Source organism: Caenorhabditis remanei, chromosome I (assembly GCF_010183535.1).
Source record: "Caenorhabditis remanei strain PX506 chromosome I, whole genome shotgun sequence".
In the NCBI taxonomy this organism is placed as follows: domain Eukaryota; kingdom Metazoa; phylum Nematoda; class Chromadorea; order Rhabditida; family Rhabditidae; genus Caenorhabditis; species Caenorhabditis remanei.
In genome coordinates, this window is record NC_071328.1 from 4038621 (window position 1) to 4054781 (window position 16161).

General features: G+C 39.0%; 6 protein-coding genes across 6 annotated transcripts; 3 read left to right on the plus strand and 3 right to left on the minus strand.

Annotated features, from left to right (window-relative positions):
• Positions 1-893: 893 nt before the first annotated feature.
• Positions 894-1377, plus strand: GCK72_000608 (uncharacterized protein; the record flags this gene model as incomplete). The annotated part of the gene is made up of 3 exons (XM_003109410.1): positions 894-1005; positions 1057-1154; positions 1201-1377. The coding sequence occupies 3 exons, from the start codon at positions 894-896 to the stop codon at positions 1375-1377; spliced, it is 387 nt and encodes a 128-aa protein (XP_003109458.1).
• Positions 1378-1523: 146 nt separating this feature from the next.
• On the plus strand, positions 1524-4375 carry GCK72_000609 (uncharacterized protein; the record flags this gene model as incomplete). The annotated part of the gene is made up of 4 exons (XM_053722583.1): positions 1524-1613; positions 3572-3787; positions 3863-4180; positions 4226-4375. The coding sequence occupies 4 exons, from the start codon at positions 1524-1526 to the stop codon at positions 4373-4375; spliced, it is 774 nt and encodes a 257-aa protein (XP_053591228.1).
• GCK72_000610 (uncharacterized protein) lies at positions 3996-4599 on the minus strand (the record flags this gene model as incomplete). Its single annotated transcript, XM_053722584.1, has 3 exons — positions 3996-4163; positions 4345-4467; positions 4522-4599. The coding sequence occupies 3 exons, from the start codon at positions 4597-4599 to the stop codon at positions 3996-3998; spliced, it is 369 nt and encodes a 122-aa protein (XP_053591229.1).
• A 163-nt stretch (positions 4600-4762) lies between these two features.
• Positions 4763-5329, minus strand: GCK72_000611 (uncharacterized protein; the record flags this gene model as incomplete). Its single annotated transcript, XM_003109144.2, has 1 exon — positions 4763-5329. One exon carries the CDS (start codon positions 5327-5329, stop codon positions 4763-4765), a length of 567 nt encoding a protein of 188 aa, XP_003109192.2.
• Positions 4812-6843, plus strand: GCK72_000612 (uncharacterized protein; the record flags this gene model as incomplete). Its single annotated transcript, XM_003109399.2, has 5 exons — positions 4812-4846; positions 5863-6104; positions 6212-6332; positions 6431-6649; positions 6696-6843. 5 exons carry the CDS (start codon positions 4812-4814, stop codon positions 6841-6843), a joined length of 765 nt encoding a protein of 254 aa, XP_003109447.2.
• A 1053-nt stretch (positions 6844-7896) lies between these two features.
• Positions 7897-9045, minus strand: GCK72_000613 (uncharacterized protein; the record flags this gene model as incomplete). The annotated part of the gene is made up of 3 exons (XM_003109233.1): positions 7897-8047; positions 8101-8694; positions 8744-9045. The coding sequence occupies 3 exons, from the start codon at positions 9043-9045 to the stop codon at positions 7897-7899; spliced, it is 1047 nt and encodes a 348-aa protein (XP_003109281.1).
• Positions 9046-16161: the final 7116 nt, after the last annotated feature.

Below are 16161 nucleotides of genomic sequence, written 5' to 3' on the forward strand. Positions count from 1 at the left end.
TTTGAATTCTGAACTGCATTTTTAATGATTTTTCACTATTTTTCTCTTCTTCCTCATCTCTAATTACATATTGTAGCTTTGCCACTCTCGAAAATAAGATATCTAACACATTTTCGCAGTATTGCGCAAAAAATGCCTGGTAAACAGGTTTCGGTCGAACGAAGGCGGTAATGAGAGTCAAGTACTTGAAGTACATAATCTCAAGTTACAACCAATCGATCGTCGAAAGGTGTGCTCGAAAAGCTCATTTTTCTTGTCATGGTAGTAGTGGTAATTGAGCGGCGGCATAAGTGAGGAGCTGAACGACTCGAGGTCTCTCTCTTTCGAAGGAGCACAGATATTATGTATGTTTTGGAGAAGTGCATTGTCGGTCATTTTTTATGATTTTTAGTGATCGCACCACATGCATACACACAAACAATGTTCTTTGTCTTCATTTCTCTGCGCACTCCTCGTTTTCTATACTGTTCTCTCTCTTTTTCGCTAAATGTTCCCTTTCATTCTCTTTTCGCTTTACACACTACTTACCCAAGAAAGTTTGAACTATTGATGGTCATTTTTATTAGCATCGATGTCGTAATTTCCTGGTAATACATCAAAAATTTCCTTGTCCTCTCTCATCTTTTGGCAGATTTGCTGCCTAGCAACCTCTGGCAAGGGATTTATTTTGTGTTTCGTCCTCTTCTCGTCTTTTTTCTTTCTTTTTTTGCCGTGATTCTTAATCCAATTTCGCATACTCCCAGCACTCATTTCAGTTTTCTTTTTTTCCAGACGCATTATACACTAGTCAACATCCGAGTGTCTTAAGCAATATTATAATCTTTGTCACATCCAGTGATTGAGAAGGGAAGAGAACCGACAAACAACGAGAACCAGGGAGAACAAGTTGGAGGATGGACACTGAGGGACCAATCGAGCCGGATCAGACGTTCGAACCGGTAGACCAAATTACTTGGAAATTCAACCAGGTGAAAGGAAATATAGATGCCGATGTGCACACTGAAGGTAAGGCTTAATCCCCGCTGAAAACAGATAAACATGTCCCAATAGCTTCAGCTGATGTCATTTCGTGTGTGGAATTTTCACACGACGGTGAGTATTTGGCTACTGGAGACAAAGGAGGACGTGTAGTAATTTTTCAAAGAGATCAAAGCGTAAGTGTTCGAAGAAAACGTTTCAATAAAAAGTGTGCAATTCTAGGGGAAAAACACCGTGTATTCAGCATTCCAATCTCATGAACATGAATTTGATTACCTGAAGTCGTTAGAAATTGATGAGAAAATTAATCAAATCAGATGGCTGAAAAAGAAGAACGCTGCCAATTTCATCCTCTCTACAAATGACAAAACGATCAAGCTGTGGAAGATGAGTGAATGAGAGCGCAAGATAGGAGATGATGCTTGGAACTTGCCGAGAACGAACAGAATCAAGTAAATTGTTTATTCAAAGAGAAACTAACCAATTTTATCGCTTGCAGCACGTCATCGTTCCGGGGGAAACTACAAATTCCGTCGATTGTACCTATGGAGTTAATAGTTGAAGCCAGCCCGCGACGGGTTTATGGAAATGCTCACACTTATCATGTCAACAGTATTTCTATCAATTCTGATCAGGTAATATCATTTAATTTGTGATTCCCTTGTTTGTCTCTTAAGAGGCACTATCTGTAAGAGTGAGAATGTTTGTGTTGCGCCTTGGCACAGTTGCAAAAAGTTGTTTCAATCCGAACTCTTTTTACAGCATATATACCCCTATGGTAGTGATTTACAAAAAATATGTCACCAGTCCCCTATGACGTCATCATAGGAAAATATGACCAATAATTGACTTTTCACCCAAAAATGCATAAAAATTTCAATTTTCCAGATAACTTTCTGAAACTTTCGGTACATGTTTAGAGTGTTTTTGACTACACCTACACAGATTTTTAGCCCCCCAGACACCCCAGAAACAATTCAATTGAATTTTATTTTCATGTTTTTTCCACTTTTCTCGAAAAATCCCTCTAGAAGTCATAAAATTTCAAATCGTATTCGTATTCCCCGCAAAAAGTTCTATTAGGACCAATTAAAATCATAAAAAGTTAGGTGGACCATTTTGAGATTTTTCGATTTTTTCAAAAATCACATAAGGGTCCCCCCTTATGAAAAAAAATTTTTCACGAAAAATTTGAAAAAAAAAATTGATCCGAAAACAATCAGAATATTGATAACACACATAAAATAAACCAATTCCAAGATTTTACACCTCAGAAATTGGTTTGAACAGATTTCGTATTTTTCTTCATCAAAATTTTTTCCCATTTTTTGAGGTTTTCATCAATTATTTGTACAGAAGCCATAAAATTTCAACTTATGTATCAAATTCCTGCAGTATTTAACATACGATCCAATTGAAATCATCAAAAATTAGGTGGACCATTTTGAGATATTTTCATTTAATTTGAAAATCACATAAGGGTCCCCCCCATGGAAAGAAAATTTTATCGAAAAAATAAGTCGACATTATTTTTATGCAAAAGCATTCAAAACTTTTTTACAAATGGTTTTGTAATATTTTATCAAAGCGCTGAACGTTTTTGCGTCAAAATGATGTCGAATTATTTTTTCGATAAAATTTTTTTTCCATGGGGGGGACCCTTATGTGATTTTCAAATTAAATGAAAATATCTCAAAATGGTCCACCTAATTTTTGATGATTTCAATTGGATCGTATGTTAAATACTGCAGGAATTTGATACATAAGTTGAAATTTTATGGCTTCTGTACAAATAATTGATGAAAACCTCAAAAAATGGGAAAAAATTTTGATGAAGAAAAATACGAAATCTGTTCAAACCAATTTCTGAGGTGTAAAATCTTGGAATTGGTTTATTTTATGTGTGTTATCAATATTCTGATTGTTTTCGGATCAATTTTTTTTTTCAAATTTTTCGTGAAAAATTTTTTTTCATAAGGGGGGACCCTTATGTGATTTTTGAAAAAATCGAAAAATCTCAAAATGGTCCACCTAACTTTTTATGATTTTAATTGGTCCTAATAGAACTTTTTGCGGGGAATACGAATACGATTTGAAATTTTATGACTTCTAGAGGGATTTTTCGAGAAAAGTGGAAAAAACATGAAAATAAAATTCAATTGAATTGTTTCTGGGGTGTCTGGGGGGCTAAAAATCTGTGTAGGTGTAGTCAAAAACACTCTAAACATGTACCGAAAGTTTCAGAAAGTTATCTGGAAAATTGAAATTTTTATGCATTTTTGGGTGAAAAGTCAATTATTGGTCATATTTTCCTATGATGACGTCATAGGGGACTGGTGACATATTTTTTGTAAATCACTACCATAGGGGTATATATGCTGTAAAAAGAGTTCGGATTGAAACAACTTTTTGCAACTGTGCCAAGAGGAATCCTCATCTTACAGACAACGCCTCTTAATCTATTTTGTTTCAATAAGTCAACAAATCCTATTTCAGGAGCAAATGTGAATGCACATGATATGGAACAGTGGACACCGTTACACGCGGCCGCATGTTGTGCTCATAATATGAGCCTCATATTAATATTGTAAAGATTCTTATTCAAGCCGGCGCCAATTTGTTAGCAGTTAATGCCGAAGGAAACATGCCATACGATATTTGTGATCATGAGGAGACATTGGATGTGATTGAGAGTGAAATGGCTGCAAGAGGAATCACACAATCGTATATTGATGAGATGAGAGGTGCTCCGGAGAAGGCGATGTTGGATGATATGAAGATGTTTCATCAACAAAGAAGAGAACTTGACGTTCGAGCTCCAGATGGGTCTACTTACATGAGTTTTTAGAAATTTATGTATTTAGAAAACAGTAAACCCTTTCAGCTCCACGTGGCATCAGCCAATGGGTATTACGATGTGGCCGCCTTCTTGTTGACTTGTTCTGTATCCCCTCTGATCCGAGACAATGATTTCTGGCAGCCAGTACACGCTGCTGCTTGTTGGGCCCAGCCTGATCTCATCGAACTGCTTTGCCAATACGGAGGAGATATTCATGCGAAGACGAAGAATGGAAAAACGCCAATAGAATTATGTGAAGACTTGTCAACAAAGCAAGTGATCGCAACACTGGTCCAATCAGAAGCTCGACGTCGACGACTGGCATTCGGAGCTCGTGATTCGATTTCTCAAAGAGATCAAAGCGTAAGTGTTCGAAGAAAACGTTTCAATAAAAATGTGCAATTCCAGGGGAAATACGTGAAAGGAGTTCGATCGAGGGAGTACAACGTGTGTTCAACATTCAAATCTCATGAACCTGAATTTGATTACCTGAAGTCGTTGGAGGGTGGTGATGGAAGTGGACGAACCAGCAGTTGCGGCAACGACATCCCAAAATGAGCAGCAGGAGGTGCAGCAGAATGACGTCGATATGGACACCTCCGGGGGATCAATCGAGCCGATGTGCACACTGAAGGTAAGCCTAATCCCTGCTGAAAAGTTTAAAAATGTTTCATAAATTTGATAATTTTCACCTGTATATTCACCTGTAATCCGTGAATCCTATTTACTGTATTGGTGTCGGAAAAAAAGCAGTTGTTAAAGGCACGAACACATTGATTCATCCAAGGGCAGATGTTAAGTCGATATATTCTGCAGTTTTCTGTAAAGAATAGAAAAACAACTTTATTCACATGTTATGATAGGATTATGACATTGTGGCCCTAAAGAGGGCCGTTGGGTTCGGTTATTGGTTGAGATCAAGTTTGCTCGAATACCAAAAGGTATTTAAGCGCGCTCTCCTCGGATACGTCTGGCAAGTTGGATATCCTTTGGCATGATGGTGACTCGCTTAGCGTGGATGGCGCACAGGTTGGTGTCTTCGAAGAGTCCGACGAGGTAAGCCTCAGCAGCCTCTTGAAGAGCCATGACAGCGGAAGATTGGAATCGAAGATCGGTCTTGAAGTCCTGGGCGATCTCACGAACAAGTCGCTGGAATGGCAACTTGCGGATGAGGAGCTCGGTGGACTTTTGGTAACGTCTGATCTCACGAAGAGCGACGGTTCCTGGACGGTAACGATGTGGCTTCTTGACTCCTCCTGTTGTTGGGGCTGATTTGCGGGCAGGCTTGGCGCACTTCCTTCTTCTCCTCTTCTTTTCCGTTGGGCGAATGGGTTCAGGAGAGGGTTGAAGAGGTGGCGAAGGAGTCGCCTGTGGGGGACGCGGTAGAAGGCGATGTCCGTCCCACACATCTTCCCATCGGACGTGGTTCAGACGGAAAAATCTCTCTCGGAAGTCCGGGTGCTCCGGGTCGAGTCGCATCTGATATCTTGTCGCCGGCCATACATATTCCATTGTTGACAGACGATGATGTGAAGGTGATGTGAAGAATACGCCCGGAGTGATAATGGGGTTATTCAGGTCATGTAAAAATGTATTTTAATACATTTTTTTCTTATTCACGAGAGTCGAGAAACTATTTTTACAAATCTCAGTTTACCGTTGGTTTAACAGCGTTTTTCCCCTTTTTCGCATTTTTCGACATGCGTATGTTGAAAAACTGTCAAAAAATTGGGCAGAAATGTAGAAAAATGGGAGAAAAATATGTATTAAAATACATTTTTCACCGGTCGTGAATAAGGAAAAAATGTATTAAAATACATTTTTACATGACCTGAATAACCCCATAACTTGAAAATCAAAATCTGGCGGGTTTGATCTTTTGGCGGGTTTGATCTCCAAAATGTTTTGATGAAAAATATCAAAACTAAAAAGCGGTTTTTGTATTCAATGTGGATCTTTTTCAAAATTCATACTCTAGAATCAAATTTACAGAAGCAGATTCGCTTGCAGATTCTTCTTCCCTATTACTTATAAACTTTTTTCAGATGGCTCGTACTCTGTCTCGCCTGGTCCTTAGCCGCTAATTTGAAGTGGGGAGCCGAATCGATCGCCGCATTATCGCCATATTTTCATGCAATGTGCTGGGGAGTTCCCGCCGTCTTATCAGTCTCCGTTCTCGTCACAAACTCTGTCGATGGAGACGTTTTCACTGGAATTTGTTCAGTTGGAAATCTCAATCCCTCCGCTCTTGTCTACTTCTTCTTTACGCCAATCGTTGTCTCGTTGGGTGAGTTTACTTGTCTAGATAAGGCAGTGAATGGCAAATCGAATTGTGTTCTATCGTTATTTATGCTCGTTTTACTACTAAAGAGGAAAAAACGTTCTTTTTTGCAGCACTCGGAGCAGTTCTTCTCATCTGTGGCATTTGGTCGATGATCCGAATTCGAAGTTATATCAAGTTACAGCATGCAGACGTTGAGAGGAATATTAGCAAGTTGGAGAAGTTGATGTTAAGGTGAATATTGCTACGTGGCATGTCGATTTACGAAACGGCATTTTGCTGAAATCTCCAAGTTCAAACAATCAAAACAAAAATAATATTTTTCCTTTCAGAATCGGAGCATTCGCCATCATGTACTCCCTTCCAACCGCCATGAACGCCGCGATCATGTGGTATCAGGCGGTGAATATGCCAGCGTGGCTAGAAGGATGGCTCCACCATCGATGCATTCGACTGCAAGATCGAGAGCTCTTCGGCTTCACATATCCCATCGACGAGTGTCCGATGGATCCGAAAGTGGCGGCTCCAGAGATAATTGTATTTCTTTTAAAGTGAGTATTCCTTTTCAAATAATCTCCCTGATTCCCCTATTTTCAGATGTGTATCTCAACTGGTTGTTGGCATAACCTGTGCAATTTGGGTTGTCTCATCGAAAACGTTATCGAGCTATCATAAAGCGTACCTGGCGCTTTCTTCCAGGTCACCTCCTGTTCCTAATCATGTTGATCAGGTTAATATGAGGTGATATTCCGTTGCTATTTTAACATTTTTTCCTGTAATATTATTATTTTAATGTGTTTTTATTCCCTTTCTCCCCTTCCCCAACAACCCAAAACTTTTCATTCCGCTCCTCTTCTTGTAACTTTTCTCTCATCTTTTTGCTCCTCCGCGCCCATCGCCCCCTTCTTCCAACACCGCCAGAATCATTCCCCAGACCATGATCCATCTTTGTGTCTGCTCTCTCTATTGTTTTTTTCAATTTTTAAATTTTGAATTGAATTCAATGAATAGTTTATCTTGTATTAGTTTTGATGGAGCGCGTACCCCCGAACCGGCCGGCCCGATTTTCAGTACCAAAAGTGCTTAAAAAAAAGCTATACGCAAATTGCATATTTAGTGAAAGGAAGGAACAAAAAAGTGCATGGATTGATAACGTGAGGAGGTCGATCTAATAGGACATTGAATAGCCGCCTATTTGAGTGAGAGATTATGGATATGTGCCTTGGGATATTCTATGCATCGACAAACACAGAGCAATCGAGCATTCAAAATATCATAAGAGTAGAATGAAACAACTTTCAAATGTTATACTCAAGAAAAGTCTACAAGTGAGAGTCTATTCGATAATTGGTCATCGAAAAAGAGTCTTGAAAACAAAAATTGGGATAATCATAAAAAATTTCAAAGAGTTTTTAAATGATGAGGTCTCACTGAGTAATTTCCTTGAATGTTGGATTTGTTGTGTGTAGATTGATGAACTTGGATAATTAAACCATTTTATATAACGATAAAGTAACAAATACAGGTAAAACAGTACATGTAAGAAAGGTATTACAGTAGGAAAGAAAACATGGAAGGAAAGAAATAAGAATGGTTCTATTGTTACAAAGTAAAGAGGAGAGAATGAGTAGGACTCAATCGTCCTTTTCAAGAAAGAGCGGTAGAGACAAAGCGTCCTTGGTTATTAAATTATTTTCGATTGATAAAAATGATGTCGATGTTGATCTTATAATTGAGGATAAAGTAAAATAGATTACATAATTATACGAAAAAGAAAGATACCCGAATCGGGTTCATTTCACGCATCCTCAGAATGCCGTCGTTGATGCCAAACAAAGAAAAGAAACATTCTTACACAAGGCATGAATCGAATTGTTGCCAGCAATCCATCATGTCTTTCGAAATCGATTCCATCTGAACAATCTTCAGGTGTGTCGTTTGGGAGTAAGCTTAAAAATTAGTTTTTGCGAAATAAAATCATGAATAAAATGATCAAACTCACTCTTTATCATAAGTATAGCATTTGTCTCGTTTTGATGGATCCCATGGTTTTGCATTGAACTCAGAAATAAAACGATCTTTATTTATAACATCTTCAGATATTCCTTGAATCTTAGCTACAGTAAGTCTCATATTGTTTCCATCTCTCCAATGTTTTATAAATTGAAAAATTGATTCAATATCAAGGTTAGACCTAAACACCACCATGTAATTCACATCCATTCTGAGAAGATGCTCTCTTTTAACACATTTCCCATATTTTAGATACAATCTGTCTGTTTGAAGAAAACTCAGATTTGGATCCATCGGTCCTTCAACTTTCGATCTCATTTGAAATTCAGGAACTGTAATTTTCAAATTATTGAAGAAAACTGATAACTGCTCCGAAGACACGGTATCGGAAACAATTTCTATTTTCTGAAGTGATTTCATGCATGGTTCACTCATGAATCCTTTCAGATCACTGATCACTTTAAAATCCAACATTAATTCATCTAAAGTTCCTCGTATTAAGTCCAAAAAGTAGTTGATTATCTTGAATCCACTGTTCATATTACTAGTGTAAAGAACACAGGCATCATCGGTGTCAATAGATCTGAAAAATTTCTAAAAATGTTTGCCACTTTGAGACATTAAAACGGTACCTGAAATAGTGTTTGACTCCATCTATAGTCCCTGTAAATCTTCTCCCTTCACTTCGAGCCCGACGCGGAGCAGGTTGGAATGGAATCGATATAAATTGTTTTATCGTATTCCCTAATTGGAACACGGGACCTTTTGGATCATGTTCTTCTGTAGAAATCCTCTTCAAGGAATCAGGAAAACGTACTTGTTTGATTATATTCCTTGTCCTTTTTGAGCAAAATGAAAGAGAAATCACTTCGATCGGATTCATTGAAGTGATGATTCGAGAGTAGGCAAGGTATGGGAGATTGAATAATTTCATTGTATTGGACACTTCGAATATGGAGAGCTGTAAACAGAACGTTTTTCTGGAATTGATTACGATGAAAACGCTCTACGCATATTGAATATCTAGTGAATCTTTTATAAATCCTCATTTGAAATGACAAAGGAAATAAAGAATTCAAAAAAAAGAAGTGCATGGATCGATAACGCGAGGAGGTGAAAGTGGAGCTAATTTTATGAAAAATAGGATTCAGAATTCAGAAAAGCAACAATATCTATTGTGGATACGTCAGGAGTTTCAAAAGTTCTCTCAAGAAAGAATTCGAGAGTTCAATTGTAGCAGAAAATGTGGAATGCAAGTATTGATTGTGTAGTACACAGTGTTGGACAGTAAGAGGCAGAAGATGGGCATCTGGTACACTGGGAAGACAAGACTGTGGTGGGTAGAGAGCGTAGAATTAGGGAGACTCAAAAATGAGGCGAAGTAACATTATATATTGAAAACGGTAGTCGGAAGTTAAATTTGAACATGACAAATTTAAGGAAATTGTTTTCTAGTCATCACTGAAAACAAATTTTGTCGTTGTCTTCATACAAAATTGCATTAAATACCACCAAAATTCAAAAAATTTCTGAACGTTTTACACGGAAATCGGAAGTCGGAATTAAATTTTCATGACGGGATTCGGAACTCGGCAGTAACCGATTGCTTTGAAGTTGGTCGGCTTCAGCTCGGAGGTTGGTCGTATTCTGGATCAGACCGCTATTACCATTCCTTTACCTTGCCGGTAAAAAGTGCCCCAAACTTCATATCAAGACTGTACCATCTTCAGGTCAAAAGATGACCTAGATCCGACGTGAAGTCTGAAATCGTTTAACTTTCGGCCAGAGGGTGAGCAAGATCCCATCTTAAGCCGAATCAACTTCCGACCTGAAGTTGCAACAAAACTGCAGAGAAGAAAACCTAATCTTTCTCGACCGCCAGACCACAAGGGCAAAAATTGAATAAATATTCGGAATAATCGGTTTTCCACCTTTCCAATGATCTTGGACACGTCCCGTATCTCCAGACTTACGATCTTCCCTAGTCACTTATTCCTGAGATTGCTTGAATAGGAACACATTCCGCCTGCCTATCCGCACGTGAAATAAATAGAAAAATAAAGTTGTCGAAGATGATAATGAAACGTTTGACGTGTACAATGCTCTATTTCGAATAAAAAAGAGAAACCGTTTTAATCGGAAAATCAAAAACATTCACTTATTTCCTAGTTTACAAAGGTAGTTTTACTTCCAACATGGTGAGTTTTCCTCTGGAATTTAGCATATTAGGAGACGGAAAAGTGGGAACACTTCTCGCAAAAATGAGAACAAAAATAGCAGAAACGAGAACAAGACACTTCATTCAAACGGTGCGATTGGTGTCAAATGATTGAGGAAACACTTTTTTTTTCAGTAGCCTTTCCTCTCTCTCTTTCTCTCTTTTACTCGTTGACGTCACTGACTTTATCAGTGCCAAAATGAGTTGGGAATTCACTAGACACCGAGAGCATTATCGTGCACATTTATGAGGTTTGCGGGTTTTTGGAAAGTGGAACGATCTGAGTCATTTCCCAGAGAAGAGATGGAAAACTCAATTTTAAATGTTTAGCTTTGGTTGATAAACTGAAAATTGGCACGGCGGCAACTCCTACCGTAACCCAATCGGTCAACAGAGCGTACTATACCAAAGCTATTCGTAATACGCTGTCTTCCCCTTCAGTGACAAAATGAAGAAATCTGAGTTACTATAACTTTGAGACCACAATCCAAAAAACATCGATTTTCATCATACTTGCAAACCGAGCACGCGCGTAACTCGCGTGTACATGTATTTAGTCGAAAAGGGGCATGAGGGTGTGAAAGCCGAAATACGTGAACTCTAGTTTACAGGAATTTTTTCACAGTATGTTTGAAAGTCCACGTCCCCCACATTCTTCATTTCTCATAAAACGTTTGTATTTCCGTGACGATTGAATTTTGCCTACGGACAATTCACGGTTGACCAAGCTGGTGTTGTTCACATTGTACAAGAAATGGTTGTATTTAAAACTAGCAAGCAAAACGAAGGAAAAAACGGAATTCTTGTTTTAATTTTTTCCAGAAACTTTTTTTCCGTCACCCAGCACTACATCGACTACTCAATTGAAGAAAGAAACACAGAGAACATTGCAGATCTTTGTTATATAAAAAGTGAAAGTGTCAATCATTATTCTATCGTTTTACATAAGTGATTAATCTAAAACATTTTAAAACACCGCCCTGGAGCTTGCTCTGACTCCGCCCCTTGGCTCAGCACCTTAGAAGTAGCGATTACCTCAAAACAGGGACGCCCTGGAGCTTGCTCTGACTCCGCCCCTTGGCTCAGCACCTTAGAAGTAGCGATTACCTCAAAACAGGGACGCCCTGGAGCTTGCTCTGACTCCGCCCTTTGGCTCAGCACCTTAGAAGTAGCGATTACCTCAAAACAGGGACGCCCTGGAGCTTGCTCTGACTCCGCCCCTTGGCTCAGCACCTTAGAAGTAGCGATTACCTCAAAACAGGGACGCCCTGGAGCTTGCTCTGACTCCGCCCTTTGGCTCAGCACCTTAGAAGTAGCGATTACCTCAAAACAGGGACGCCCTGGAGCTTGCTCTGACTCCGCCCCTTGGCTCAGCACCTTAGAAGTAGCGATTACCTCAAAACAGGGACGCCCTGGAGCTTGCTCTCACGCCACCTGTAGGCTCAATCAACTTTGAATTCACTTCAGCTAAGCCCTCGGTGGTTACAGCCCTGCTGCGTTCAAACTAATTTTTCCGCGGGGAAAAGGTTTCCGAAGTAGATATTTCTTTTCCTCGTTTTCCTCTGCGCCTTTGGAATAATCAGGGGCGACCTGCGCATTTCTTTGCAGGAATTCTAATAACAAATTTAGCTGTCCCTCCCAAAAATGCTCTGGCGGTTTGGGGTCATGTTTTCAATTGTCCTTTCTATCACTACAAATAAGTTTGAGAACTTCGAATTTTTCTACTGCCAACAAACCCTCTGGTTGATTCGATCATTCGGGAGGGTTATATTTAATTACACGCTGTTAAAATACGAATTTTAAAAATGAAAAAGGCGTGAAGTTATTATAACCGTGGTTAAGAGATTATAACGTGTCCACTTGGAGTAGTGGTTAGTGCTGACGGTGCGAATCAAGAGGTTCTTGGTTCGATTCCTGTCAAAAACATGCGTGTTTTGTATGATGCTCAAAATTGGCATCATACACCCTCATGCCCCTCGAAAAATACCCCAAGCCCCAAATCGGGGGGATACAGGCGCGCGTAACTCGCTTCAAACTCGATATTATGAGCTGAAAAATATACTAAAAATAGATCTATTCGAGTTCTATGTCAGTGACCTACTTCGGGCCGGATGACTAGTCGCTAATGTACCGCGAGCCGTGAAAAAATGCCAAAAACACGAAAATCTTCATAAATTTCTAGCCCGACCCGTGGTGCATTAGGCTCCGGCCCGAAGTAGGTCACTGACATAGAACTCGCCGAGATCTACGTTTCGGAAAACTTTTCAGCTCATAATATTGAGTTTGAAGAAAGTTACGCGCCGGCCCGGTTTGCAAGTATGTTTTCTCACTAAACACCTTCAAAAACGATACATCACAACTTGAAGTCCAGATAAATTATTATTATTTTAGCGACATTTCCTCCTGCGCCGCTCACGTCTTTTGTTTTTGTTTGAATATCTCATTCATATCATCCGAAGTGCGGATTCTTGTAGATAACATGACATTTAACCTTAGCCAACAAGATTAGAATACTGTAAGTGTTGTTAAAATAATTTTTCATTTTTTAAATTTCTCTCTTTTCAGCGGACGCGTGGCCTAATCAGCAGTTTGATTTTTTTTGGTCTGCAGATAATCATAAATTTGCGACAGTTCAAGATTTACAGACAAATATATTAATTTCACATTACAGAAAAGGATTTTCCGAATGAATGCTTCGTCAGCGAACTTGGTGAAAGAAATGCTTCGAGTTTTCGCTATACTTTGAATTGACCAATTTCTCTGTATTCACTTTTCCTTGTTTTCCTAAAATGTGGAATAAAACTCCGATGAACATGTTTGATCTCTGAATTTCGGAGTTCGAAATGGTCGAAAAGAGCAAAATTCGGAAATAATTTAAAACGCATGTGAATAGCGAAAACCTGAAAAATCAGAAACGAATAGAGCAGAAAGATGTAAAATTTGTATTTAAACACAGGCAGTGCAGTGTATGAACGGATTTGATGAGAGTTGTATTCGTATTTACCTTATCAACATGTCATTCACAATCAGATTTCAACAAATTTGTTGAAATTTTAATAAATATTTTCATACTCGGCCGAATATATTTTATGTATTCCTGAGAAGTTAGTTTTGTTAGTTTTATAAATTTTTCGTGCTTCGAATAGTTTTTATATATTGAAATTCAATTTAGTTTTTATATTTTATAACTTTAATCTGAAAAACGTACATTTAGCCCCATTTCTCTGAAAATCCTTCAAGCTCATAAATTGTAGGAAAAATCGGGTGCATTGCCCGCAAACACCGCACACACCATGACGATAAATTGCACAGTTTCCAATTTGAACTGTGATTTTATTTTCGCGCGTTCATCTCGTTTTTTTGAATTCTGAACGGCATTTTTAATGATTTTTCACTATTTTTCTCTTCTTCCTCATCTCTAATTACATATTGTAGCTTTGCCACTCTCGAAAATAAGATATCTAACACATTTTCGCAGTATTGCGCAAAAAATGCCTGGTAAACAGGTTTCGGTCGAACGAAGGCGGTAATGAGAGTCAAGTACTTGAAGTACATAATCTCAAGTGGCAACCAATCGATCGTCGAAAGGTGTGCTCGAAAAGCTCATTTTTCTTGTCATTCGATCTCTTTGGAATCATTATTTTTCTGAAAATCAACAATATTTTTGTTTCTCTTGAATTGTGTTTTCAATCTGTGTTTGTGTACATTCAACTCATTCTCTCTACTTCATTTTGTATCATTTTAAGTCACATTTTTTCCCTTTCGCTCACTCTTTCATTTGTGTTTCCTTTACTCTATTCTGTAGACGTCTTCTATAATTATTCATGTGGAGAGATGGAGAGGTAGTAGTGGTAATTGAGCGGCGGCATAAGAGAGGAGCTGAACGACTCGAGGTCTCTCTCTTTCGAAGGAGCACAGATATTATATATGTTTTGGAGAAGAGTATGAGAGCAACTTGATGGGCAGTGGGCCGAAACCGCCGGGCTTCATATATACTTGAGAAATTTCAGTAACTAGTAATTCCGTTTATCCGCCGATTTTTGCGAAAAATAGTTTATTTGCGAAGAAAGTTATCACTTCCATTCTCCAAAATAACTGAAATCTCTATCGTTCATTTTTCCAGCAATTAGCAAGGGAAAACTTGTTTACAACAAACTATTTTATCTCTGGGACTTCTCTCCCCAAAAGCAATTTTCCTTTCCGCAAAAAGAGAAGCAAGGCCTAACTCATTATTCTAGTGGAACACTAACGGACTTTTTTTGGTCGTCGGTTTTGTTTTTTCCGTATAAATCCGCATTTATTCAGTAAAGCTAGACTTTGTCGGAAAATAAGTTAGTTGGAAACTGTATAATCTAAAGTTCCCATCAGTACCTCATTTGTCCTAAACACAGTCACTCTTTGTGTTCCATCGTCGAGCTATCTGCGTAACTGGTTTGGGTGCACTGTCTCGTTTTTTTCTACTCTGCGTCCGCAAGTTTTTTTGCCGCTCGGGTCGTCGCCGGCGCCATAGCAAATCGATTATTTGGTTGTCCGTCCATTGAGGCAGTAGCCGCCATCTCTTCTTGTCTCCTTCTCGCGCTCCTTCGGAAGAACACTGATATCTCTTCTCGCGCTCCTTCTCGACGTCTTCTTTTCCTCCCCCACCCGTGTCTTCTGCTTCTCCACCGGCTGATGCTGTCGTCGCCTCACGCAGCACACGTCGTTGACACTCCGGAGGGGGGGCCCGCACATACACGCATGAAGCAGTGCTCCATCTTTCGTTTTTGCCGCTTAGAAGATGGATGTATATTGTTTTTTAATCTATTCGCTTCCTTTCCTTGCTCGTTTCTCATCTCCTCGCGGATACCGCCTATCACAACAACATTGTTGAATTTCTTCACAGCAAACCCCGCTTTTCTAAATGAATTCTCACTTTTTTTATATTGTACACATTCTGGAAATGTCTGCTATTTCTTCCGTATGGAATTTGTCTCGAAAGTCTGTTCCATTCTTCTTCTTCCATGCTTAAAAAGTGGTTTTTTCTCAAGTCATGCTCTGTTTCTCTCTTCTGAACAGCTGATAATGTTTAGTTCTTTCCCATGTAGTCATGAGTAATCATCATTGATTGTTTCCGTCTCTTCCGTCTCGCTCCCATTTATCGTGCTAACTTCTTTTATTTTCAAAAATGATGCCGTACACACCTCACCACCTCTTTTTCCAGTCATTTTCTCCTAGAATATGACTCATTCGGTTGTCTCCAATCGATCGATTGGTTACCTGACACCCCGAAAAGAGAAAAAAGTGTTGAGTTTTTAATCTGATTTCACGCCTCACACCGCTCATTATTATTCGGCACACACACATACAAACACTTTTCTTCTCTTTTCCTCTTTTTGACTCTCTCCAGGCTCCGTTTTTGGTTAACTGGGATTGCCAATAGGTGAAGGAGAGGATTCGGAAGAAACTTGAATAAGAAAAGAAGTGAAATAGCTGAAAAGAGGATGATTAGAGAAGGGGGCATGAGCTGTCGTGCATATACCTCTGCTTGTGTGCTTCATGAGCAGCCAATATGGATGGTATTAGCATGAAGATTTGACAGAGAGACGCAGAAGACGAGAGACCATTGGCCGAGGAGTCTCGAATTAATCTCGCATATTTCTATGTGCCACTGGATTAGGAGTCCCTTGGCTGACTAGCTTTCGGTAAGCATCCACTAGTTGTTTTCACTCGTTATTTCTTCTTGCTCACTGGAAACTTTCTTATCAGTTATGATTCTTGATAGTTTCAAAAATGTTGAAAAGTGGTTTTCAGTATCTTCTTATCTGAAACGTTGCTTTTCTTATTCCATTATAG